General features: G+C 46.5%; 1 protein-coding gene across 4 annotated transcripts in view; it reads left to right on the forward strand.

The window, feature by feature from the left end:
• AAK1 (AP2 associated kinase 1) overlaps positions 1–27,548 on the forward strand; it is a 134,737-nt gene that overhangs the window by 34,136 nt on the left and 73,053 nt on the right. For all 4 annotated transcript variants that reach the window (XM_063139366.1, XM_063139368.1, XM_063139367.1 and 1 more), the window contains exons 2-6: positions 14,960–15,078; positions 17,109–17,217; positions 18,932–19,074; positions 23,737–23,858; positions 26,801–26,882. In XM_063139366.1, coding sequence (XP_062995436.1) covers positions 14,960–15,078; positions 17,109–17,217; positions 18,932–19,074; positions 23,737–23,858; positions 26,801–26,882 — 575 coding nt within the window. The remainder of the gene's footprint in view (positions 1–14,959; positions 15,079–17,108; positions 17,218–18,931; positions 19,075–23,736; positions 23,859–26,800; positions 26,883–27,548) is intronic.

Raw genomic sequence — 27,548 nt, forward strand, 5'->3', positions numbered from 1 at the left:
AAGTAGGAGCTATAAAAGTAAGCCAGATTCCCAGGGAGCGAGCGAACAGGGAGCGAGCTAACAGGAAGAGCAGACAGGAGTTTGACAGGGGGAGTGTAGGGAAAGAGGAGACCAAGGAAAGGGGAAGAAGAGAAGCCTCAAGGAAACCCAGGAGGCTGCCAATTCAAAGAGGCCGTGTGCTTGCCATGTGCTCCTGAGTGCTGAGTGAGAGGTCGGTGTCTATAGTTGCTGTAGGAGCTGAAGGGGGAGTGGCCTGATTGTCAGTTGGACTCAGCAATCAGTGCCTAATTGCTGTTGATTGTTGTTGATTGTTGTTGGCATTTCAGTGACCTCATTCTGGTTCCTGACTTGGAGCTAAGCAGAAGCAGGGAAGAGCAGCTGGCCCAGCTCAAGTAGGAGCTATAAAAGTAAGCCAGATTCCCAGGGAGCGAGCGAACAGGGAGCGAGCTAACAGGAAGAGCAGACAGGAGTTTGACAGGGGGAGTTCGGCAGGGGAGGTCAAGGGGGAGGCCTCTTAAAAAATAAATAAAATTAATAAAAAAATAATAAAAAATAAAAATAAAAAAGAGGTGGGGGAAAAAAAGAAAAGAAAAACATAAAGAGAAAAAAACCCCACAAAACCACCACCAAACAAAAGCAAAAAACCCCCAAAAGATTACTTTCCCTTAAGACATCCTCATATAGTTGTGTACCTTCAGAGAGGACACAACAAAGCAAAGGCAATTCTACTATAATCAAAAAGGAAAAAAAACCAAAGCAGAAATTGACAATATGGATGGAAAGGAGTCCCTAGAGGTGGTGACCTGCAAAGGGTGTGCAATGTTCGTGTTTCTGCCTGAGCTCAACATGGCGTATACCTGCAACAAGTGCAAGCTGGTGGCACTTTTGGAAGAAAAAGTGAGGGGACTTGAGCAGCGAGTGTCCACCCTCCAAGGAATAAGAGAAGTCGAGGAGTTCTTAGACCGAACGGTGGAACTGCAACAGCAACAAGAAGCACATGAGATTGAAGAACAACAGCCAGCTGAAGCAGAAGTGGAGTATGCTGAGGGGAGGAAAGCCAATGAAGAGGAAACTCCTTGGAAAAGAGTGACAGTTAGGAGAGGAGGAATTAGAGGGTGTTCTGCACCTGTGGTGCCATTGGAGTTAAGCAACCGCTTTCAGCTTCTGGAGAATGAGACTGAAGGACAGTTTGCAGAGGAAGACGTACAGGAGACACCACGCAACAGTGACCAAGAGGCAGAAGGTAGGTCAACCAAGAAGAAGAGAAGAGTAGTCGTTGTGGGAGACTCCCTGCTGCGTGGGATTGAAACCCAAGTATGTTGTGAAGACCCATGGACTCGCCAGGTGTGCTGTCTCCCTGGAGCACAGATTAGAGATGTGACTGAAAGGTTACCGAAGCTCATAAAGACAACGGACACATACCCCTTTCTTCTCATCCATGTGGGAACAAATGATGTCGCCAAGCAGAGCTATGAAGAAATCATTTCAGACTTTGAAGTTCTGGGAAGGAAACTGAAGAACTTTGGGGCCCAGGTAGTTTTCTCATCCATCCTCCCGGTTCTTGGAAGAGGATTAGAAAGGGAAAGAAAAATACTCCGGATGAACGACTGGCTTCGAAGGTGGTGCCGTCGTGAGAGCTTTGGATTCTGGGACCACGGGCTACGCTACTTGGAACATGGACTGCTGGCAAGGGATGGGTTGCACCTCACAAGGGTTGGAAAGAATGAGTTCGGCCACAGCATGAAGAACTTCATCAGGAGGGCTTTAAACTGAATCTTACGGGGGTGGGAGACGTAAATTTTGAGGCAACAATGGATGAAGGCCAATGCACCACAGTACAGAGAACAGCTCCAACAGTGTCCCAAAATAGTGTCTGCAACAAGGTAGGAACAAAGCCAGACTATAAAACACATGGTCTTCGATGTCTATATACTAATGCCCAGAGCATGGGAAACAAACAGAATGAACTTGAACTCTTATTACATGAAGGCAAATACGACTTGATAGGTATAACTGAAACTTGGTGGGATGACTCCCATGACTGGAATATAGCAATTGAAGGATATAACTTGTTCAAAAAGAACAGAAGAAATAGAAAGGGAGGTGGAGTTGCACTATATGTTAAAAATACCTATCCCTGCACAGAAATACAGGCGGATGAGATTGGGAGCCCCGTCAAGAGCGTCTGGATTAAAATAAATGGGGCTAGGAATAAAAAGAATATGATAATCGGAGTCTACTACCGACCACCCAATCAAGGAGAAGACGAGGACGAAACTTTTGAGAAACAAATTGCCAGTGTTTCAAGGAAGTGTGATGTAGTAGTGATGGGGGACTTCAATTACCCTGATATCTGTTGGGAGACCATTACTGCCAAAAGCGGCCCTTCCAAGAAATTCCTGACATGTATGGGTGATAACTTTCTCCTACAGAAAGTGGTGGAAGGAACTAGAGGATCGGCAATCCTTGACTTGTTATTGACCAATAGGGATGACTTAGTGGATAAAGTGGCAGTTACGGGAACTCTGGGGGAAAGTGACCACGTCATACTTGAATTCTTGATTATGAAGGAGACAAAAGTCGAGCATAGCCATACACGTACTCTGGATTTTAGGAAAGCTGATTTTAATAAACTCAGAACTATAATAAGTAAGGTCCCGTGGCAAGGGAGCCTAAAGAGAAAAGGAGTGCAGGATGGGTGGGAGTATCTAAAAAATGAAATTTTAAAGGCACAATTACAAACAATTCCAACAAGGAGAAAAGATAGAAGACAACAGAGGAAACCAATGTGGCTCCACAAAAAGCTTATTGATGAACTGAAAACAAAAAGGGATACATATAGGAAGTGGAAGGAAGGCCAGGCTACAAAAGAAGAGTACAGACAAGTGGCGCAGAAGTGCCGAAATGGCGTCAGGAAGGCTAAAGCTGTGAATGAGCTGAGATTAGCGAGGGATGCTAAAAGCAATAAAAAGGCTTTCTTCAGATACGTGAGTAGTAAAAGACAGAGGAAAGAAATGGTGGTTCAGCTGCTTAATGAGGATGGCAAATTGATAACAGATGACAAAGAAAAGGCTGAAGTGCTCAATTCCTACTTTGCCTCGGTCTTCTCCCAAAAGCGGGTCTATGACCCCCCTGGAAAAAGTGAAGCACAAGTTGAGGGGGCAGGATTACAGTTTGAGATTGATAAACAAATGGTCAAAGAACACCTAATTTCCTTGAATGAGTTCAAATCTCCAGGGCCCGATGAACTGCATCCAAGAGTAATGAAGGAGCTAGCGGAAGAACTCTCAGAACCTTTGTCTATTATCTTTGCAAAATCATGGAAGACGGGTGAGGTGCCGGATGACTGGAGGAGGGCTAACGTTGTCCCTATCTTCAAAAAGGGCAAAAAGGAGGAACCTGGGAACTACAGACCAGTCAGTCTGACATCCATCCCTGGGAAAATTCTGGAGCAGATTATAAAGAAGTCAATCTGTAAACACCTTGAAACCAATGCAGTGATTACTAGAAGCCAACATGGATTTGTCAGGAACAAATCCTGTCAGACTAATTTGATCTCATTTTTTGATAGGATAACCTCCCTTGTGGACTGTGGGAATGCTGTGGACGTCATATATCTTGACTTCAGCAAAGCTTTTGACAAAGTACCACATGACATTCTGATTAACAAACTAGCTAAAAGTGGGCTAGATGGAACAACTATTAGGTGGATCCACAGTTGGCTACAGAATCGGACTCAAAGAGTACTTATCAATGGAACCTTCTCAAACTGGGGAGAGGCAACGAGTGGGGTGCCGCAGGGCTCAGTCCTGGGCCCAGTGCTCTTCAACATTTTTATTAATGATTTGGACGAGGAGGTGCAGGGAACGCTGATCAAATTTGCAGATGACACCAAATTGGGTGGGATAGCTAATACCCTGGAAGACAGAAACAAACTTCAAAGTGATCTTGATAGGCTGGAGTGCTGGGCTGAAAACAACAGAATGAAATTGAATAGGGATAAATGCCAAGTTCTACATTTAGGGAATAGAAACCAATTGCACAGTTACAAGAAGGGGGACACTTGGCTCAGCAATACTACAAACGAGAAAGCTCTTGGAATTGTTGTAGATCACAAGCTGAATATGAGCCAACAGTGCGATATGGCTGCAAGAAAGGCAAATGCTATTTTGGGCTGCATTAATAGAAGTATAGCTTCCAAATCACGTGAGGTACTGGTTCCTCTCTATTCGGCCCTGGTTAGGCCTCATCTAGAGTATTGCGTCCAGTTCTGGGCTCCACAATTCAAGAAGGACGCAGACAAGCTGGAGCGTGTTCAGAAGAGGGCAACCAGGATGATCAGAGGTCTAGAAACAAAGCCCTATGAAGAGAGACTGAAAGAACTGGGCATGTTTAGCCTGGAGAAGAGAAGATTGAGGGGAGACATGATAGCACTCTTCAAATACTTAAAAGGTTGTCACACAGAGGAGGGCCAGGATCTCTTCTTGATCCTCCCAGAGTGCAGGACACGGAATAACGGGCTCAAGTTAAAGGAAGCCAGATTCCGGCTGGACATCAGGAAAAACTTCCTGACTGTTAGAGCAGTGCGACAATGGAATCAGCTACCTAGGGAGGTTGTGGGCTCTCCCACACTAGAGGCCTTCAAGAGGCAGCTGGACAACCCTCTGTCAGGGATGCTTTAGGGTGGATTCCTGCATTGAGCAGGGGGTTGGACTCGATGGCCTTGTAGGCCCCTTCCAACTCTGCTATTCTATGATTCTATGATTCTATGATTCTATGTCTCATTAGTTCCATTTCACAATAAGTAGAGACAGTGAAACTGAAGGTGCCCCAACTGTTTTAGTGGAAGACTTGAGCTCTATTGAAACAGATGTCTGGTTGTCAGGATACCATGCACAGCTCTTCGGATAGTTAAAATTAATTAGTGCAGCCTTCTCCATCCTAGTGCCCTTCAGATGTGTTGGATTACTACAACTCCCAGCATCCCCCAGTCAGCATTGCTGACAAGGGATACTGGAAGTTGTAGTCCAACACATCTGGAGGACACTAGGATGGAGAAGACTGAATTAATGTCTCAACGTGTTTGAGTGTCTTTGCCACCCCCTTTACATTTAAACAGTGTAAGGCAAGGACTGCTATTGGCTTTAGATTTGTACAAGAATTCCAATAAAAAGTTCTATATAATATAAAGTTTAAATCAGATTACATGTGTTTTAATTTCCCCCCTCAAATGGTGTATTGGGACAAAAAATTAACATGGAGTAGGATTTCTTTAAAAATTTGTTCACTAAATAAAAGTAAAATAAACATGCTGCATTAGATCATTCTGTAGGACATCAGAATTCCCCACACACACACACCAAACACATATCAGATATTGAGGGGGCAGAGAGAAGAGGCTCTCCAAAAGATCTCAGCACAGAGGCAGTTTCATACAGAAGAAGGCGGCCTTCAGGTAATCCAATTCCAAACTGTTTGGGGCTTCTGGTTGGAAACAGACCGCCTAGGAGTTGCATGTTCCCAAAACTGGTCCTGGTCAGCAGCTTGACTGCAGCATTTTGAACTCACTGCAGTTTCTGCACTGTATTCAAAGCCACCCCCACCCCCGGTCTGCCTAATACAGCATGTTGCAGTAATCCAACTGAGATGTAACTAAGGCGCCTCGCACCATGGCCAGACCAGACACTTCTAGGAACAGGTGTGGTTGGTGCCCTGGCCGCTGCCAAAACTTGGGCATCAAGGTCTAGGAGTGACTCCAGGAGTGCTCCAAAGTACAAACCTAATTTTTCAAGGGGTGTGTGCAAACCCTGAACCACACTTCCCTGGATTGAAGAGGTAAACCCTTATTGGGTATTCCGAAAGAGGTGAAAGCAGTAGTCCCTCAACACCATCTTCTGGGAGCACACAAGTCCCATATCAGCCAGAGGTCCCAGGAGGATACTGTGGCTGTTGGTAAAGAATGCTGCTGAGACTTCCAGCAGAACCAAGAGGGACACGCTGTCCTGTCTGGTTCCTGACATAGGTCATCTGCCAGGGCTGTTTTGTTCCCCAAACTAGGCCTGAACTCAGACTGAAAGGAATCCAGATCGTTGGCTTCATCCGTGAAAACCTGCCAAAATTCAGGCGGCGTGGTCAAATCTTCTCATGCTTAGGTTTTGTAATTGCGGAAAGATTAACTTATAGGGCCTCCTGTGCCCATATCATGAACAAAATAGTAGAATGGCCTGCATGGTTTCAGACTATTGGTAGGGGTGTCACATCTTTGAATGCTCCTTTCATGTTTAAAAAAAGAAAAAGAAAAAGCAGTGTTCTACATCTGGATAGCTAGCACAGCAAGGACTGGGCTGGGACAGAATTTTTTATGCGTGCCGTGATTGGTCTAGGGGAACGCCATCAACGGGGGCATTCCTCACCCAGAGTCCCCTCTTCCACCTCAGTCCTTGGCAGCACCATTATTATTATTTTATTTATTTATGTAGCACCATCAATATACTTGGTGCTGTAAATAGTAAAAGAATAAAACAGCAACACTGTGCCAAATAGGCTTACATTCTAATAACATCATAATAAAACAATAGGAAAGGGAAAAGAATGCACCAGATAGGCACAGGAGACAATAAAACTAACAGTGTGAAAGTAAGAACAAAGTCAAGTTCTAAAAGATGTAGAAAAAAATAAAAGTTTTCAGTTGAGCTTTAAAAACAATAATTGAACTCGTGATCCGCAAATGCTCTGGAAGAGAATTCCAGGCGTAAGGGGCATTTTGCTGCAGAGGTAGGCCAGGCCGAAGCCCTGTTCCATTTGTTATCTAATGCATTTCTACTCTGCTCTTCAGCCGGAAAGGCTCCCAGAGTAGCTGACAGATTAATAAAAACAAGGCAATCTGTGCTGTCGTGAACCTCAAAGAACATGGCACAGGGGAAAAAAATGGGTGGGGATGGAAAAGGAAAACAGTCGAGGTGTGATAGAAACGGGCTGCTCACAGTTCAAAAACACACCTTGATGGGCCTCCAAGGAACAGCCTCCGAATGGCTGTAATGCAGCCAGATGTTGTTGGTTTTACAGGGCGAGGCGGCCTCCGCCTTCTGGGGCTGCCAAGGTGGGAACCACTGGCCTCCAGTCTCTCCTGCCACTGCAGCTAAGGCTCAGTGGGTCCACTTGGTCCCCTGCTCCAAGCAGTGGGCCCAGAGGCTTGATGGGTTCCATGAAGGGGAAGGAGGGCCTCAGGCCAGTTGGTAAAAGCCACGAGTGAGGGACGAGGCCGCTCACCTCACTGACTGCTGCGTCTTTGATTTGAGATGAAGTAGCAGTCGTGGAGGCAGGGCCCAGGGAATAAAACAGGGCTGCACAGCGTTCCTGGGTTCCTTAATTGCACAACAGAGAGCCTCCTATCTAGAGGGTCGCTCTTTCAGCGTGTCGACTAACGGCAGCTCGTCCTCCTCTTTTCCCCTTTCAGTTGGGGTTCCGCAAGGCTCGGTGCTCGGCCCGTTGTTGTTCTCTCTATACATGCTGCCCTTGGGTAAGCTTATTCAATCTCACGGCCTCCAATATCACCTGTATGCCGATGATACACAATTATATCTCTCATCTCCGGAACTTTCTCCAGATGTTCACGATCGTATCTCGGCATGTCTTTCAGATATCTCAGCCTGGCTGTTTCATCGTCGTTTGAAACTTAACATGGCAAAGACTGAATTGCTTGTTTTTCCTCCTAAACCTTCTCCTCACCTCTCATTCTCTCTTACTGTCAACGATGTCACGCTTACTCCGGTCAAGGAAGCTCGTAGTCTTGGCTTTATATTTGACTCCTCGCTCTCCTTTACTCCTCACATCGAGGCAGTAGCTAAATCCTGTCGTTTCTTCCTGTATAATATTGCCAGGATTCGACCATTTTTGTCTGTCTCTTCTGCCAAGACTCTCGTTCACGCACTGGTTATCTCTCGGTTGGACTACTGCAACCTTCTTCTCTCTGGCCTTCCTTCGTCTCACATTAGTCCGCTGGTCTCTGTCCACCACTCTGCCGCTAAGATCATCTTCTTGGCCCGCCGCTCTGACCATGTCACGCCACTTCTGAAATCTCTTCATTGGCTTCCAATTCACTCCAGAATCCAATATAAACTTCTCCTGCTGACCTTCAAAGCTCTTCACGGTCTATCTCCTTCCTATCTCTCCTCTCTCATCTCACACTATCACCCTGCTCGTGCTCTTCGCTCCTCTGATGCCATGCTTCTCGCCTGCCCAAGGACCTCCACTTCCCTTACTCGGCTTCGTCCTTTTTCTTCTGCTGCCCCTTACGCCTGGAACGCTCTTCCAGAACACTTGAGAACTACAAACTCAATCACTGCTTTTAAAACTCAGCTAAAAACTTTTCTTTTCCCTATAGCCTTCAAATATTGAGTTTGTTCTGACTCTATACTGTTAGCTTCACCCTACCCGGTGCCTGTTTACACTTCCCTGTGCCTGTTCGCATTCTCCTTCCCTCTTTATTGTTTACTACAACTTATTAGATTGTAAGCCTATGCGGCAGGGTCTTGCTATTTACTGTGTTATCTGTACAGCACCATGTACATTGATGGTGCTATATAAATAAATAATAATAATAAATAATAATAAGAGAAGGAGCGAGGGCTGAATGCAGGACAGTGAAATGCTTGCCCCCGAGAGCCCTTTCTACCGAGAGATGTTAAGAGGAACAGAGGGCTGCTTAGGCAGGAGCCCAAGTTGGTTCCTATGCTCCCAGAATTCAGATAAATAATGCCACTGCCGGCACAACCCTATACATGTCTGGTCAGAAGTAAGTCCCAATGAGCTTCATGGCTGAGTGTAACCCGGATCTAGTTCCTACTCAGATCTAGTCCCACTCTCTATGGTTTTTCAGAATTCATGATGACTCAGTTAATACAATACTTGTTCCTTTTCCTAAAGACCACTCTGTATTTGTGGTTAAGATCTTAAGAACCACTTTGGTGGATCAGGTCAAAAATCCATCTAGTGCAGTTTATAGGCAGTCTGTCCCTTTAGTGGGTAATACATTCAGAACGATATGTTTAGTATCTATCTATTTATTTATTTATTTATTTATTTACTACATTTTTATCCCACTTTTCAGACAATAATTCTCTTGCAAAACAGTTCACATTAAGAGAGAGAGAGAGAATCCCTGCTATCAGGTTTACAAATTTAAAATGGCGAGACACACAAGGGAAAGGGAAGGTGATCAGATTTTCAAGGCTGGAAGAAGGTGGTGAGCTCTAAATGGGCATTTAAATGTAGTAAGTAAGTGCAGAATGTCAACCCAGTGTACTTTGGGATCCAAAAGGTATAATTAAACGTTATACATGAACTTGTTAATTTCATGAAGCTGACATGGAGGATAGTTGAGGCCCCATGGCTCATATGATTCCAAAATTGCTCAGCCTTTATTGTGCCACAGCATGTTAGCAAAATGTTCACAACTTTTCTTCCTTTGAACCAGTTACCTAGAAGAATTTTGCTTTGCTGGAAATGCATTTTAGGGTAGACATCAAGGTGGAGCATTTATATTTGGGGGGCGTAAGAGGTATCAATGCTTGGGTTACTGTGGTTAACTTATTCCTGAGGAGGAAGATTTGTTGCTGATAGAAAGTGCACTTTGTCACTGCAGCTACTTGGGCCTCCAGAGACAACAATGGTTGTATGAGCACCACCTGCTCCTGAGGAGGGACTGCAGCCCTGTCCAGAATAGGCAAACTACCAAATTCCCAGACCCAGAAGCTGCCTACTCACAGTTTATTGGCCCATCTGTAGCCCCAACTGCAGACCTGCGTGGCCTCTGGTGTAATAGAGAAATAGAGCTGAGTGTCATCAACATACTGATGACACCAGGCTTCACATCTCCTAATGATTACTCCCAATGGCTTCATATTGATGTTGAATAGCTTTGGGGGCTCTCCCTGGCACATGTGCCAGGGCCTGGAACATAATCACACAACTTTATACACTGCAGCTCCCTTCATAAGTAAGAGCAGAACCACTGCTAAGACAGTGTCCTCACCCCCAATTCATGGAGACGGTCCAGTAGGATACCATGGTCAATGGTATCAAAAACCAGTGAGAGATTTAGCAAGAGTAATAGGGTTACACTCCCACATCTCCTGATAAAGGCCATCCACCTGGGTGACTAAGGCTGATTCAGTACTAAAACCAGGTCTGAATCCAGACTGAAATGGGTCTAGAAAATCAGTTTCTTCCAAGAGCGCCTGGAGGAACATCTAGACTGTCATGAATTCCTGTTGGGAGCAGTTCTGCAGAATTAATGGGAGCTCACTGGCACGAACAAACAAGGAGGGAAGGCACCAAAACGCCATGCAGACTGGGGGAGGGCACCCTCCAAGTGCCTGAACACAAAATCACTGCAACTTGGAAGATTGCGATGATGTTTATTCCGAGCCCGACACATTTCGGGTTATAAAAATGCAATAATACAACCTAAAGAGCCCCAAAGAAAAACATTAGAAGAATCTGTAAGGAAATCATTGTTTCTGTCTCCGAATGATTTCCTTGAAGAGTTTTCTGTGTTTTTCTTTGTGTCTCTTTAGGATCTATTATTGCATTAGAGTATGTTTATTGTCAATAATGTTCTACATTTAAAAGACATCTATGTAAGTTTTGATTAATGTTAATATTGTTTATTATCTGCCCCTTGTGTATTGTGATACAAGTTCTGTGGAATAAGTTTTTAATGAGTGTTGATAACTGTATTAAGTGTTGATCACGGTTTTATATTAGTTTTGTTGTTGAGTGCCCTTGAGAAAGGTTTTTTTTTTATAACCCGAAACACGTCAGGCTCGGAATATAGGCACAAGGAGGGTCGCCTCCCCAGTCGGCTCGAACTCACTGGCATGGCGAGTTTATAAAAATAAAATAGACGGTGTGGTCTGAATATTTATTTCTCTCTAAACTAAGCAAAAAGCAAGGAAGCCCTGGGAGCTTGCAGTAGGAAGCTGCTATGCAGGGTCTTCCCATTGGTCCATCTAGCCCAGTATTGTCTATAGTGGCAGCGGCTCAACAGGGGCTTTCCCCAGCTCTGCTGCCTGAGATGCAGTTGCCAGGGTTTGCACCTGATTCCCCCCACCCCACTTCTTTCTGTATTAGTTTCCTCTCCAAGCATAGTTTCTTTATTTGCATGAATTTATACCTAGACTTTTTCTGTACCATAGCAGACTTCTCCCAACGCTCCTCCTAAGTTGTGGTAGTTGCTAAGCATGCAAATAGGTCTGGGTTGAAATTGGGGATTGGTGTAATAATTGGTAAAGTTACAGCAGGATTGCAGTTCCTGGGGAAAAGGTATTTGGGGTCCCTCTCCTACACGAATGGTTGCAAGTTTACAAACATGTTTCCTTTGCCCTCCTTTCAGGTTTCCAATGGAGCTGTCAGGATGAAGCCCAGGCTCCCTGGTTCAGCCTCAGATTCTGAATCAGACTCGGAGCTTGAACTACACGAAGCCCAGCTAAGATAGGGAGTGGGGGGAGTCAGGGAGGCATCTTAACAGGAGGCCCAGGTTCAGAGATAATCTTGCACCCCCCTGGAACTCAGTCTTTGTCAGAGGGGGAGGGAGCACCGGAATTGCCACATCCCAGAGTTGGCCACAGGGTCAAGCAGGCGGAGTTGAGAGGAGGTGGGACACCCGCCAGACCAGCTGCACATCAGAAGTTGCGTCAAGAGGACCCTCCCTGAAGGAGGAGCCCTGTAAAAGCCTTTTGGGCATGGCGGCAAACCGTTCATTTAGTTGATAGGCAACTGCCTTGCTTTGTTTGGCTAATTGATAACTCCTAGCATTCACACTCCCCTTCAGTTGTGAATTTACTGAATAAATGTCTTGTGGATTGCACAGCACATCTCTTTCTTGTCTCACATCTTGGTGGGAGGGCTTGGAATCATGATAGGGGCCTTACCTTTCCCAGCCATGCCAACACAGGGGTTTGGAAGGGAAGTGGGGAGCAGCCAGGAGGGCAGATCTGCAAAGTTGTGGAGCATTGTTGTAGAGGATGGGTTTGATGCCAGAATCTCTCCTTGAAATGCATAACCCCTAGGCTTGGATTCTGCAGCAAAGCTAGAGTGCATGAGCGTAAAAGATCTCTCTCTTCTCTTGAAATCTGCATGTCTTGCGCTCCACATTTCCACTATCAGTTTAGAGTAGGGTCAAACTAATGCTCGGAGGTGGCTGCTGTTGCTGATGCTGCCATGACACTGAATGTGGATGACATTAGCAGCCGGGATTTTGTCTCTATAGTTGAGTAACCGTCGCTCCATGCTTGGCTGGGTTGAAAACAGAACAGGGAGAGGAGCACTGAGGGTGCATGGACATTGCTGTATTCTCCCCTGGAGTGCTGTGTTCATTTCTCCTACAGTCATCTCAGAAATGAATATGGTGGAATGGTGGATCTCTTGGGGCGAGACTTGGGCTGGCTGTGGTGAGATTTGAATTAAGCATCTCTCTTGGTCACCTCGCAACACCAACCCCTCCAGTAAGTAGTTTGGGAGATGGGGTGGGGTCCTGTAAAGCATTGTGGGCTCCCTGCCTGTTGTCATTCTGAGAGAGTTGCCACTTTCCAGGATGGGTTGTGAGAGTCGCTTATGGTTGGTTGTAGAACCGTCACCCTGGGAGCAATAGATAACAATTGACATGGGGTTGTTGTGTTGCCCAGGGGTGAGTGGGATTTGTATAGCAATGACGGCTCCCATGATTTGTGTCTGACTTTGGTGACTGGGCGGCAGCAGCGACGGCTTCTTCTTCTTCTTCTTCTTCTTCTTCTTCTTCTTCTTCTTCTTCTTCTTCTTCTTCTTCTTCTTCTTCTTCTTCTTCTTCTTCTTCTCCTCCTCCTCCTCCTCCTCCTCCTCCTCCTCCTCCTCCTCCTCCTCATCTATATACCACCCCATAGCCACAGCTCTCTGGGCGGTTTACAAAAGTTATCTGTTGTTCTGAATAAATAGCTGGTGTTGGACACTTGAAGATACCCAATTTTGGTTCTTTTTAGACTGTGTTGTTATCCATTGATCAGAGCAGGCCGAGAAATGCCTAGTGAAAACGCCTAATTGGTTTATCAGGTAGAAAGAGAATCCTGGTAGAGAATACAGTAGGTTATACTTGGGTATGTTGTGAGATATGGGTTGCAGTGTGTACCTTATGCATGGCATGAAGAAAAAGAATGCTGAGCTCCTGGTACTTGCTGGTAGGTGACACTTCGAACACACCTGCCTTTGGCAACAGAATGTTGTAAACCTGGTACATTGATTGCGGTTTGGCTGTAAAGATTGTGTGGTTTGTGGAGTGAAATCAATCAGTGTTCTGTAACTGTTGTAGTGCAATTCTGTTCTAAGGTGATACCGTCTAGTAAAGTGCTGGGGATTACTTTATGGAAGACCTAGCTCCTCTGTTTGGGTTCCTGCTGTGTCTGCCACAGTGCTTCAGTGGAAATCTATCAATGCTTCTTCCTTCCTTCCTTCCTTTCAGAGATTTTGGAGCTGAGAAAGGAGGGCTTGCTCAGGACCACCCTGGCACAACCTCCCCAGTCCATGCCTAATGCTCTGTCTGCTGGGATAAAGGTGGCCTTTTATCCTATGTTGGTAGAAGATGATTGTTTGACTTCCTTAGAGAAAGGGCAGGATTTATAAATGTAACAAATAACGAGTCACTATAATGAAAACTGATACTTGATGAATAACATTATCTCGTTGTGTGTGTGTGTGTGTGTGTGTGTTTATTCCAAGCATTGCTGCATAATGCAAATTAATGGAGCAGGAAAACACCATGTGGCACAGTAATGAACTTGCATAATTGCCTGTTGCTATCAATATGTTCTTGACTTTGATAGTTCTGATTGGTAGTTTGCGCCATTAGACTTTCCCCTCCCCCTTCTTTCTTATATCTCTTGGGTGGGGGGGAACATGTGAACAGACACAAGCTGCAGTAGTTGCTGATTAAAAGATAAGGGCTGTTGCAACGGAGAGGGAGGGGAGCTGTTAAAAGGAATCAACTCTTTCTTTGCAAGAAAAACATGTGCAATAATACATTTTTGCCTTGCTGCTACAGAAACATCACAGCTGCTTAAGTTAAAAAACTGCTTAAAATGTACATATATTAAGACTGCAACGTTTATTTGACTAAGTAGCCCCACTTTCAGTGGACTAAAAAGATGCTTAACCTGAAAAGGTTAAAAAATGCTTTTAATGCAAGCGCTTTATAAAACTGCAAATGGTAGGTGAAGGCATTCACTGTTCTCACTCACAGAAGAGGTATGCCACTCAGAAGAAGATGCCTCTTCTGTGAAATGTGTGTGCACTGTTTAACAACAAAGGATGTTTCTTGCTTCAGAAACATTGCTTTACCTGTGTGTACATTTAATTAATTAGATCTATTAATTCTGGAGGATTTCTGATACCGTTCTGTATCAGCAATTCGCAAACTGTGTGCTGTGTATGGCAAGAAATTAAATACATTGCGGCTTCTATGTGAGGTCCAAACTACTCGGGAGGCTTTTGCATCTTTGCATAATTCATCCTCTGACTTTGCCTTCTTGTAGTTAGCCTCCCATGGGGATAGGTAATCCTGACACAGCTAATGCAGAGTAATACTACCCATACTGCTCATTGCATCTTGGCATGAGTCACTGCTTTGGGTGGTCAGTAGGCATGCTCAGGACAGTGTCATAGGATGAGCTGATGACTAGTGATTCTTATACTCGTAGGTACTAAAAACCAACCCCTTTTGAGTGCAAGAGTTGAATTCTTCCAGTTTTAATTCATGAAAAATGTGCATTGGATCATCTCGATAGCCACTGTGCCCTACTATTCCTCCAAAGCAGAGTGACAAATGTATAATTCCCAGGTGTTCTCCCATCCAGTACAAGACCAGAATTTCAACATGTGCCTTCAATCTTATGTGTAACTGACCGACATTTTGCATGTCTTGTATCTACAGGGGGGTTTGCTATTGTATTTCTGGTAAGGACCAGCAGTGGAATGAAATGTGCCCTCAAACGCATGTATGTCAACAATGAACATGATCTACAAGTCTGCAAACGGGAGATTCAGATCATGGTAAGCAAGCGTTGTACTCAAGTTCCTGGAATTCTTGCAGAATATGTTGAATAGATATTTCTTAGAATCTGCCTGTTTGACAATTCTGGGGGCGGAAAAACAATTGCTATTAGAACTGCTGCAAAGCAAGCTGATATTTTAAAACATTAATACAGTAGCTGCTTCTTTAAATTGAATAACTGGGGAAGGGGCAGGGAGATCAGAAATCAACTCATGGCCATGAAATTCTAGAAATATGAAACATCCAACAAGAAATATGGAACAGCCTCACATTGACTGGATAAATGCATATTCCAGTCATGACAAGAAGATTAAATTTCTTGATGTCCTAAATGACTGTGCCCTGGAACAGTTGATCATGGAACCGACCAGAGGGAAGGCAACCCTGGACTTAATCCTAAGTGGTGATGCCCAGGACCTAATACGAGATGTAAATATTGTTGAACCGATCAGTAACAGTGATCAGAGTGCTATTAGATTCAATATATACTTAAGGGGGAAACTGCCCAGGAAGTCCAAAACAGTCACATTTGACTTCAAAAGAGGAAACTTCTCTATAATGAGGGAACTGGTGAAAAGAGAGTTGAAAGGAAGAATCAAGAGGCTTAAATCTTTGCAAAATGCATGTAGCTTACTCAAAGGCACAATAATAGAAGCTCAGGTTAGGAAAGGTACCACCATGTCCAAGAGCTCACCAGCATGGCTAATAAGCAGTGGCAAAGAATCTATTGTAGAAAATGGCTTCCTTCAGAAAATGGAAGTCTTGCCCAAGTGAGAAAAATAAAAGGGAGCACAAGCTGGCACAAAGGCAATGCAAGCAAATAATAAGAGATGCAAAAAAGCATTTTGAAGGGAGTACTAAAGGAGGACACGGAAATTGCAGAGAAGCTGAATGAATTCTTTTCATCAGTGTTCACTGCAGAAGGTACAGGACAGATGCCTGTGCCTGAACTGATGTTTTCAGGAAGGGAGTCTGAGGAATTAAGGCAAATAGTGGTGACAAAAGATGAAGTTCTCAACCTTATTGACAAATTGAAAGCAAATAAATCACCAGGCCCAGATGGTATCCATCCTAGAGTTCTCAAAGAACTCAAACATGAAATTGCGGACCTTCTAACAAAAATATGCAACATGTCCCTAAACTCAGCCTCTGTACCAGAGGACTGGAAGATGGCCATTGTAACACCAGTTTTTAAAAAGAGATCCAGGGGGATCAGGGAAATGACAGGCTGGTTAGCTTGACGTCTGTTCCAGGTAAATTGGTTGAAAGCATTATTAAAGACAAAATCTCTCCTATGGGGGACAGTTACAACAGCTGGGATTGTTTAGCTTGGCAAAAAGGAGGCTAAGGGGAGACATGATTGAGGTGTACAAAATTATGCATGATGTGGAGAATGCGGATAGGGAGACAATTTTCTCCCTCTCTCAAAATACTAAAAACCGAGGTCATCCCATGAAGCTGATTGGTGGAAGATTCAGGACAAATAAAAGGAAGGACTTCTTCACACAGTGCATACTTAAACTATGGAATTCACTACCTCAGGATGTAGTGAGGGCCACCAATTTGGATGTCTTTAAAAGCGGGTTGGATAAATTCCTGGAGGAGAAGGCAATCAATGGCTACTAGCCCTGATGGTTATGGGCTACCTCCAGCATCTGAGGCAGTAAACCTGTGTGCATCAGTTGCTGGGGAACATGGGTTGGAGGAACATGTCCTGCTTGTTGGTCCCTGGTCAACAGCTGCTTGGCCACTGTGTGAACAGAGTTGTGAACTAGATGGACCCTTGGTCTGATCCAGCATGGCATTTGTTATGTTCTTAGAAAGCATGGAGATAAGAGAAAAGGGAATTAAATTTGGATTTGATTCCCCAGAGAGTGAGGAGAAGCACAAGGAGATGAGAACCATAAATATTTTTTGCATAATGTATATAGGTAGCATAATTCTGTTATGAAGTTGGTTTTCATCATATGTAGATTTCACTGGTTGTAGCTTGCAGTCAGCAATATCTCTTTGTTCTTTCCTTTTTCAGAGGGACCTTGTGGGACACAAGAACATTGTTGGATACATTGACTCCAGTATAAACTCTGTGAGCAGCGGGGATGTCTGGGAAGTCTTGATCCTAATGGATTTTTGCCGAGGTGTGTAAAAGTTCAAAGTAGCCTGTTCTCTGAAGCCCTGTGTTACATCCAAAAACTCAAATAAACAGAGGTTTGGTGGAATTGTAAGGCTGGTTTGGATGATCATATCTCGGTTTGCGAGTTCACGTGCAGCCTCTTTGCATCTCCCTTTGCAGGGGGAGCAGACAAACCAGGAGATCTTCCATTAACTATAGTTTTGTCCAAAGCAGCAAACTGTGGTTAACAGCTTCAGAACAAGCCAGGATATAAAGCCAACTTTAACTCATGGCTTCATATCCTAGCTTGTTCCAACGCTATTAACCACAGTTTCCTGACTCGGATGGAGCAATAAAATACCTAATGAAAGACTACATGGTTTATTTGTTTGTTCACGCAGTAAAAGGGCTGTGTGTGCAGCCAAAAGGCTTGTTCATAATTCATCTTATTAAGCCAAGATATGATAGCCAAAATGTGACCATTGTGTGTTGATCAAATACTTGTAGCAAAAGGGTCTTGTAAATAAGTCTATAAAAGTTACCAGCCCACAGAGATTGGGCAACCAGCTATTTACAAGCTGTGATCAGAAAAGAACCCCAGAGGCAAATTAAAGCCCAGTTTAAAGTGGAAGTGAGCTTTATAAGCTCCTGAATTGTTTTCCAGCTAATATTTCCAGGTAGTAATAATTGCTGGCCTTCTCTATGTAATGTTGCTTTGTTGTATTAGATGGAGGAAGAGGCTGCAGGAACCTAGTCTGAGTTCCAGGGATTGGAGCCTGTTTCCTGCTGAGGATCCCTCCCCTGCTCTCTGATTGGGTCCCTGCAGCCTCCCCCCCCCCGGCCCCCATGCAAGCTAATGGAATGGTTTGGCTCCATTAGCTTGAATTGAAGGGGGAAACGCTGCAGGGATAAGGGTAGGTGTTTTTTCTAGGCCTCCTTGGATTGATTTGGGGAAAATACCTGAGACCTTCTGATTTTCTTGATTTGGGGCACTGAGAATTTTGGGCAATTTCCAGGTTAATCTGAGGCCGGCTTTGGAGAGCTCTCCCATCCCTAGTTTGTTTATGGTGAAAGTTACAGATTGCAGAAGAGTCTGCTCCAACAAAGGGCCCCGTCGCACCTTAAAAACAGCTGTATGTCTCACAGCATCAGCTTTCGTAGGTAAGAGCTGCCAGCCCTTTCTCTCATGGCTTTCACCTGTAGCAGTGGCCCAGCAGTACAGGCAGTTGCAGTGATGACTTTGATGGGTGGGGAGATGTTTTTAGGGATGCTTCCTGAAACATGTGTCCCAGGTATCCTTCTGAAGTTGTAGAGGATGCTGGGATTCTGAGGCACACCTTTTCTGTGCCAGAAATACCGTAGGAACAGCCCTTCTTATTTGCCAGAGATGGAAGCGTTCCCTCTCCCTCTGAGCTGCTTAAATGCCACAGCTCAGTGGAAGCGTACCCATTTTGCATGCAGAAGGTTCCAGGTTCAATTCCTGGCATCTCCTGGTATGTCCAGTAAAGACCTGGGCCAGAGACCCTGCTTGGAGAGCTTCTGCTGGTCAGCGTGGGGGCACTACTGAACTAGAGGGACCCTTGACAGCATCATATGTTCCAGTGCCAGCATGTGGCTGTGATGGGAAAAGAGGTTGCCTACGTCTTTGAAGCCCCTGTGGTAAGTGGTGCCTCAGAAGGCTCTGTGGCTTATTCTAGGTACTAATTAATAGGACCCATCTCACCCCCTATCCGTTTCAGGAGGTCAAGTGGTAAACCTGATGAATCAGCGCCTACAGACAGGATTCACGGAAAATGAAGTCCTGCAAATCTTCTGTGACACCTGTGAAGCTGTGGCCAGGCTGCACCAGTGCAAATTGCCTATAATCCACAGGGACTTGAAGGTATCTCATGATGGTCCTGGAAAGAGGTCTGGCGTGGCGGATAGCGTTGTGATGGTTGGAGATGCTTGTAAAATGAAATATTCTGCTGAGCTTCACGGAGGGCGTTCCACGCCTTGGAATGGTGCCTCCTCCTGGACTGAGTAGGCATGGTCCACTTCTAAGTTTGCCTCTCCTAGATTAGCCCTGCCTAGTGAGCAGAGCAGTTGGAGTTCCTTAGAGCACAACCGTTAGCGCTTCTGTGTCATTTTAAAAAAAGAAGAAGAAGCTCTCTCCTCCCTGCTCCAGTTGACATATCCAGAAGGAACAAATGGTCCACATACAGGTGGGGAGAGTCTTCAGCCTCTCAATGTCCACATACAGGTGGGGAGAGTCTTCAGCCTCTCAGTGTCCACATACAGCCTCTCAGTGTCCACATACAGGTGGGGAGAGTCTTCAGCCTCTCAGTGTCCACATACAGCCTCTCAGTGTCCACATACAGGTGGGGAGAGTCTTCAGCCTCTCAGTGTCCACATACAGCCTCTCAGTGTCCACATACAGGTGGGGAGAGTCTTCAGCCTCTCAGTGTCCACATACAGGTGGGGAGGGTCTTCAGCCTCTCAGTGTCCACATACATCCTCTCAGTGTCCACATACAGGTGGGGAGAGTCTTTAGCCTCTCAGTGTCCACATACAGGTGGGGAGAGTCTTCAGCCTCTCAGTGTCCCCACCCGCAACATTCCCTGGCCCAGGCAGGGAATGTGGAGCCTCCAGTGGCAATAGTTGCAGCGGCTCCACTGGGCTCCAAGATCACAGGAATACTGAGCTGGTGGTGTTAGGTCCAGCATGGCCTGTAGTGGCGCACTGGACTTCATGGTGTTACTGAGGCTGACAGATGAAGCCACCACCAATACAAGCCCTTCCAACCCCTTACCCTTACTCACAGGCTTTGGGGGGAAGCAGGTTGCTACAGACAGCTCCCCCTCCACCCCTCCAGCACCATGAAGCCTGCAGACTTGACTGTCTCAGAGGGGGAAGGGCCACAGAGCTGAGTTCAGTTTTGGCACCGAACCGTCTCCTACCCCACCCTCAATTTGCTGTTCCTTGGTTATTATTATTATTATCATTATTATTATTATTATTTATTTATTTATATAGCACCATCAATGTACATGGTGCTGTACAGCATAAAACAGTAAATAGCAAGACCCTGCCGCATAGGCTTACATTCTACTAAAATCATAGTAAAGCAATAAGGAGGGGAAGGGAATGCAAACAGGCACTGGGTAGGGTAAACAGGCACACTGGCACAATTTCTAGACTGGGCTAAAGGGCTAGTTGCCCAGAGATTAGAGAAGCCTAATCAAAGCGGGGTGGGGGGGCTAAATCCTCTCCCAACAAATTCAGGCCCTCTTCCCCTTGTAAGGATCATAAGGGGGAAAGAACAAAGTACTAGGCAAAAATCGTCTAAGCAAAAATGCAGAAAGACCAGCCCCCACTGCACTCCAGACCATCTGCTGCAGATCCCCAATCTCCTGCCCATGCTCTCCTCTTCTTCTTCCTCCCCCCCCCCGCTTCTCAGTCCCCTCACTCCCACCCTCAGGACCACAAGCATCAGATCATGAGCAAGAAGGGCAACGATGCCGGGTAGAGGGAAGGAGGGGGCAACCGTGCAGATACGACGCTCCGCCCCCTTCAGCCTTGAGCCCTGGCATTAGAGTGGACCAGGGGAGCTGTCAGAGGGAGAGCCGGAATCCTCTTCCCAGCAAACTCAACTTTTCCCCCAGGAGGGGTTCCCTGTCCTGCTAGCTGAAGCTCACAAGGTACACAAAATGAGTGACAAACAGGTGAAGCCAACGGAACCTGTAGACGTGGTGCTGAAGCCTTTGGGGCCTCCTTTACCTCTCATAGTTCCCTGCCCAGAATCTTTCGACCAGATGTGAAAGGTGGGATGGGCCAGTCCATGGAAACTTAAATCCACCCACACGTTGGTGAACAAATTCTACTCTCTTTCTCCAGTGTCATGGAACTCTCATAAGTCCCCATGTTGGATGCTTTGGTGACAGCCCTCACCTCCTCTGTGGATGGTGGAGGCAGGCTTGCTTGGCTGTCTGATTCTGATAGGGCAGCCTTCCTCAACCTGGGGCGCTCCAGATGTGTTGGACTACAACTCTGGGAGATGCAGTCCAACACATCTGGAGCGCCCCAGGTTGAGGAAGGCTGTGATAGGGCAACGGAAGCACTTTCTGTAGCTCTTGTGAATGGAACTCACAAGGTCCTGGCATTAAAAGTCCTAGGGAATGATGTCCCTGGTGGGATGGACAACCTCCAAGCCAGGGCTCATGTGAATTTTTCAGGGGAGAACGAGACCCAGATCTCAAGGAAGTGACATAAACTGGAGATGTGACCTGAGCACCACTTTCTTTCAATCAGAATGGAACACCCAGTGTGGCAGACGGGCCCAGCGGAATGTTTATCCACGGATTTCAGTGGATGATAACATTGATTGGGACAGCCCATCCTGGAACTCTTTGCTCACCAGGAGAATGCATAATTTCCTCTGTGTTTTTTAAGATTCCTGTACCCTGAGGCACCGCATACAAATGCCCTGCAGGGGGAATGGCTGAAAGGGATGCTTTAGCCATTTCTGCCCACCACAGACAATTAGGAAAATCAGATGGGAGAGTGTGGAAGTGTGACATGCAGCAACACACTTGGTTCTCCGTAGATCGAACAGAAGAAGCCTCTGGACAGTGAGGGGTCAATTTCCATTATTTCCAGGTGGTTTAGGGAGTGCCTAGGTCAGGCTTATCAAGGACATGGCTCTTTGTCATTTAGAATTTGTGCATAATAATACCAAACTAAAACTACCCTTTCCCAACTACAACACCCATTTGTCCTCTGCCCAGCGCAGTCTATCTGCCCACCTCTGTTCTTCCAGGATCAGTTCTTTCCTTCAAGGCTACTGCTCTTGCTGTACATGTGGGGGTGGTAGGCAGAGCCTCCTGGGCAGGGCCTATGGCTCTGGCGTTCTGACCGGTTTCTGTGCGTTTTGTTCTCCTTCCCTCTTTTTATGGGTCGTTCCCAATTGATTCCAGTTCTAGTTGGACAACTAGCAGTTCAAGCATGCAGAGTGATCTCTGACGGAAGTATGCCAGAAAGGCATTGTGGGGTTGTTTTGCTCTTCCAGTCCAGTCTGGGGAACAGGACTGTTCCTTTTCTGGAGAGGCAAATTAGAAGTGGCCCCTGTCTACTTGCTCCAAGGAGGACGTGGGATGTCCCCTGAGGCACTCCAAGGATAGAAATTCCTGGTATAAGAAATTTCTGTTTTCCTTGGTGGGTGGGTGTGGGTGTGTTCAAATACTACCAGTGTGGGTTCTATCAGTCGTGGATTTTTTCTGAAAAACATAACTTCTATTATTATTTTAGGGTTAATAGAATTTATTTATTTTTATGTATGTAAAACATTTCTGGGCCATCTTTCAGAGAGGAGCCTTGTACAACAATAGAACACATAATAAACTTATGCAGCAATAAAAAAAGTAACACAATAAAAGTAGTAAAAATAAAACAGCAGGAAACATTCTAAAAAGTATCAAAGACTAGCATAAAACAAAACTCAAAACAGACAACTGCAGCTACAACTCAGTCAGACGACACGTAATCAAGGGAAGGCCAGAGTAAAGCAATTGTTTTTTTAGGGCCTTCTTCAGAATCTACAATGATGGGGCCTGGCAGACCCCTGATGGCATCTTATCCAGAGGTGTGGGGCTATGGTGGAGAAGGCCCTCTCTCAGGTGGATGCCCACCTACATCTCTCATGAGAAGGGCCTCAAAGTGTGGGTAGGCTGATATGGGTGAAGGTGGCCCTTCAAGTAATTTGGTCCCAAACCGTTTAAGCACTAGTGCACTTTAAGTTGGGCTTGGAAACACACCAGTAACCTCCTCTTCTCCAAGATATGCTTAGCTTTGGGGGCAAAGGGAGCTCTTTCTTCTGCTCAAGGGAACCACGTACCTGAATTGGTACAGTCCAGAAAATACTCAGAGCTGTTGGTTATATAAACTGGCACCAATACATTTGTGTGCAGGGAGGTGGGTTTCTTTTCCCCCATTGGGAAAGCATTCCTAACATACAGTTCCCTACCTGCACCTGGCAATGCTTCACCATGTGCTTCTGCTTGAAATTTACTGGCTCGTGGAAACCACTCTAGGAAAGGCGGTTGCGCTGGCTGGCCTTCTGTAATCCAGGGCCAGCCGCTGTGGGGTGAGAGGCAGGACATCAAAACGGAGACCTGTTCACAACACGGGGCACAATCCACCTAGAAGTTCTCGTGTACAAGCACTTAGGAAACAAACAGGCACTACCGAGGAATGTTGCACTGCTGACTCCTTATCCAAATCCCTCTGCCCGTGGCACTTTGAACTCTGAAGTGCATTTGTATTATGAAAGAGGGAGGCAGCCCTGATTCGCTCTGTGCCAAAGGACACAAATCGTTTTGAGTGCAGCAGCAACATCCCTGGAGGATTATGGAAACTTGCCTGGCAAAGGTGTGTGTGCATGCACACCTTTGAAAATGCACACCTGATTCTGTGCATGAAGCCTTCCGTCAGCTCAGTACAATGCGAAGAAACGCTTCCTTTTCTTTGTCCTGAACTTAACACAGAGATGTGCACATTCTGGTTCCAGGTGGAGAATATCCTGCTGCACGACCGTGGCCATTACGTCCTGTGTGACTTTGGAAGTGCCACCAACAAATTCCAGAACCCCCAACTTGAAGGAGTGAACGCAGTGGAAGAAGAGATCAAGAAGTAAGGGGGGGGGACTGTGCGTCCATGCCCAGGGGGTCTCTCTTGAGTCTGGTTGTTGCTGTTCCTTGTTGAGTGTTTTTTTGGGGGGGGGGCGCTTTTCACATAGAAATGTTCTAGCATGCAATAATATGCAAAGGAATTGTCATGGTAAACCTTAGGAGGAAGATGGTGAATATTCTCACTTTACGTCAGGGCTTGAGGCTGAGGCAGCAACGTGCTGAAGGATCTCTCACTGATCCAAGTCTGGAATCTGTTGGGTCCAAAATCTACTTCTCCATTCTGGTTCTGGGTGATATACATACGTTTGCTCCTTGAATGCATGGCTATTCCAGCATGCGCCGGAGCTCCCATGTATGCAAGAGTTGCCCCATTTGCTGCAGCCTTGGGAATAGAGCCCGTTCAGTCTGCACAAAATTCTGGCTTATCAATAATGAGCTAACATGCTGGTTGGTGCGCGTTGCCCAACGGCCCCCACTTGGCTCCTTCCCCTTCCACAAGTTGGAGCAGCTAAATCAGTGTTCTTTACTGCAAGGCCCGAGGGTCGCTGGTGACTCCCAAGCACCTCGAGAGCAGTTCCTCCCCCCCCCCCCCCCGCCTCTCTCTCTCTCTGTGCAGTAGCTGCTCACTCTCAGCAGAGGCTTCCTGGTTTCCCTTGTTTGCTTCGGCTGTGGGGCAGCGGCTGCGGATGGGATATTCAGAGAAGGCTGCAGGGCTCCTCAGCTGAAGTTGGGGTTGTGGGTGGGTGGGGGGAGAAGGGAACACAAGAGGAATTGGCCAGTTAGCTGTGTTGAGGGAGGAGCTGAAGAAGCAAAGAGCAATGTGATTGGCCAGCACTGTGCAGGTTGAGGGGGAATTGGCGGAGAGAGCGAGAGTGCAAAGTAGAGGTTTTGTAGCACTGCGCGGATCCCTCTCTCAGTAACAAGAAGATCCATCCCAAAGCCTGTTGGGATTTGCCTGCCTGGTGACTTGGCGAGTGGCTGGCGGAGGGACTGAGGCTTGCTTGAATGACATGAAGGGTGATAGAGAGGGGAGCCCTGAAAAGGCCTCCGGCTAAGCCCACTACACAGTATTGCCACTTGACCGGTGGGAGGGGGCAAGAGGAGAAGCCCCACGTGACCTGTGGAAGAATCCCAAGTGGCCTTGGTGGCAGTGCAGAGTGCTCAAGTCGCTTGCACTTGAAGAATAGTGAAAAATAGTGCACGGACCCCCCGATCTGCCCCGTGGGCTGATCCGAAAATTTCGGATCGGCCCGCGCCACTCCACCCATAGTCTGCTCCTCTTTGCCGCGGAGCTCCGGCTCCGAATCGGAGCTCCACAGTGGAGGGGAGTGGCGCCAGATAAGGCCCCCCTCCCTCCTCTCCTCTCCCGCGGGCTCAATTGAAGAAGCCGAGGGACCGCGGACGGACTCAGGTAAGGGAGAGGAGGGAGGGGGGTTTACTTGGACCAAGGGGGAGGGGGGCCTTACCTGCGTCCGTCCGCGGTCCCTCGGCTTCTTCAATTGAGCCTGTGGCTCAACCAGGAAGTCTAGACTTCCTGGTTGAGCGGCGGGCTCAATTGAAGAAGCCGAGGGACCGCGGACGGACGCAGGTAAGGGAGAGGAGGGAGTGGGGTTTACCGGGCCCTGCCACTGTCGCCGCATGGGTGACAGCGACAGCGGCAGGGCCCGGTAAACCCCACTTACCTTTCTTGTGGAGCTCCGGATCGAGGTGAAGGATCCGCCTTCACCTCGATCGTCTTCGCAACGCTCTGCTGGCCCCCCAATCCTCTTCGCCTCCGCTTTAAGGGGAGGCGAAGCACCCTGCTCCGCTTCTAATTCGCCGGTCCGATTAGAAGCGGAGCACATCCCTAGTGAAAAACATTGAGCTAAACGAACCAGGGTGGGAATGTTTAGCTGCGTTATGTCCAAACCCAGACTCCTGGCTTGTCTCTGCTCTAACAAGCCAGGGTTTGTACTTGGCTTATGAATGATGAGCCAGGGCCTGGATTTGGGTGTCATACTACGCTTTTCTGACCTGGTGAGTTTCTGGTTACTTTGGCCGCTTCGCACTTGCAGGAGGAGGAGCCGAGCAGGAGCGATCAGGCAGCATGTGCCCCTGCCACGCTGGCTGGAGGGATTTTGAAGAATTCTGGCGTAATGTTTTGTGTGAGCGCGGCCAATGTGTGGTAGAAATGCCCGTGATGAGGGTGTGGGCTGAGGGGAAGGGGAGGAACGAACAATATCAATGGGTGATTTGCTGCCAAGCTACGGATTCTCCATAGCTACGAGCGCTTGTCTTGTCTTCGGTTATAGTGCCTCATTTGAAAATCTCTTATGAGGAATTTTTGAAAAATGACACGTTATCTACCTGGCACAGGATTAAACTGGTTGAACAACCATTGGCTCTTCATTGGGAGTCCTGGGGATGGACTTTCTGTAGATGGGTGTGTAGCGGCTGAGGGTCTCTGACCGAATTCTTCGCCCCCTTGTCAAACCATTGGCATGTTAAACTAGCACAAAACTTGTATTGGTTTTGCTAGAACCCTTGAGGTCTAATGTCTTGTTTATGACAGAGTTCATTTAATGTGGTTTAGATAGCACTTAATCCAAAGCAGCCTGACTTTTGTGTCAGCAGAGAAGAACGTACACACACACACCGCCATGTGTGTAGAATAGTTGTTTAAATCTACCATAATTATTGTGGGCTCTAAGCTAGGAGAGGCTAGTTAATTAGCTGGACATGCAAATCTGGAATTATATTTCCTGGCTGTCGATTGTAACCTTTTCTTTTTCTTTTCTTTTTTTGTGCTGAGCTGCTGCAAGTTCTATATCTAAACGTCACTCAGAGAAGAAAAACATATTTACCCAATTTATGGGGATGCGGGGGAATACCATGCAGTCACTAAAACTGTTGAGTCTTACCCCATGGTCCGAAATACTTGAATGGATTTTTATTTTCTTGTAGATACACCACACTGTCCTACAGAGCACCAGAGATGGTCAACCTCTATAGCGGCAAACTGATTACTACAAAAGCAGATATCTGGGTATGTAGGAAATCTTCTGGATCTGCCGGCGAAGGCCGCATGCTAGAAAGTGACCTGGTGAATCTCTTGCCCCAGTTCCCAGCTCCTGCTGTCGGTCCTCTCTCTGCCATTGACCAAAGAAGGGCCTCACTTTGGAGCTCCTAAATCTCGCAGGACTTGGCTCCGGTCGGCAAGCCCTGTTTGAGACTAGGCCAGATCAAACTAAACAAAAATGGCACTTTCTTTTTCTTTGTTTTTGCCCAAATCTGTCAAAGGGCAGAAAAAAGGAGTTTGCATGAAATTAAGATATGCCATTCAAAATTAATTAAAACTAGTTGGGCTCAGCTTTGTCAGTGCGTCAGTTTGAAAGCGGATGTGGGACCGGGGGGGGGGGGGGCGGGCACCCCATGTAACTTCAGCAGGTAACTTGGGCTGTTCCCCTTACCTCCACCACCCAAGCCAGGGATATTCCAGACTGCTCCCTGAATGTGTGTGTGTGTGTGTGTTTCAAATAAAATCGCTGTATCTTTTGTTTGTGGAGATATATGGAAGAATGTGCAGGCCGGATACCACCCAGTTGATCACTAAGAAGTAATACAATTGAGATGCCTTTGGCTACTTGCATCACTGGCCATTTGTGACGATTCCCCACCTGCTTGGCTCCAGGGTGGCACTTAAGTCACAAGG

Source organism: Elgaria multicarinata, chromosome 12, assembly GCF_023053635.1.
Source record: "Elgaria multicarinata webbii isolate HBS135686 ecotype San Diego chromosome 12, rElgMul1.1.pri, whole genome shotgun sequence".
In the NCBI taxonomy this organism is placed as follows: domain Eukaryota; kingdom Metazoa; phylum Chordata; class Lepidosauria; order Squamata; family Anguidae; genus Elgaria; species Elgaria multicarinata.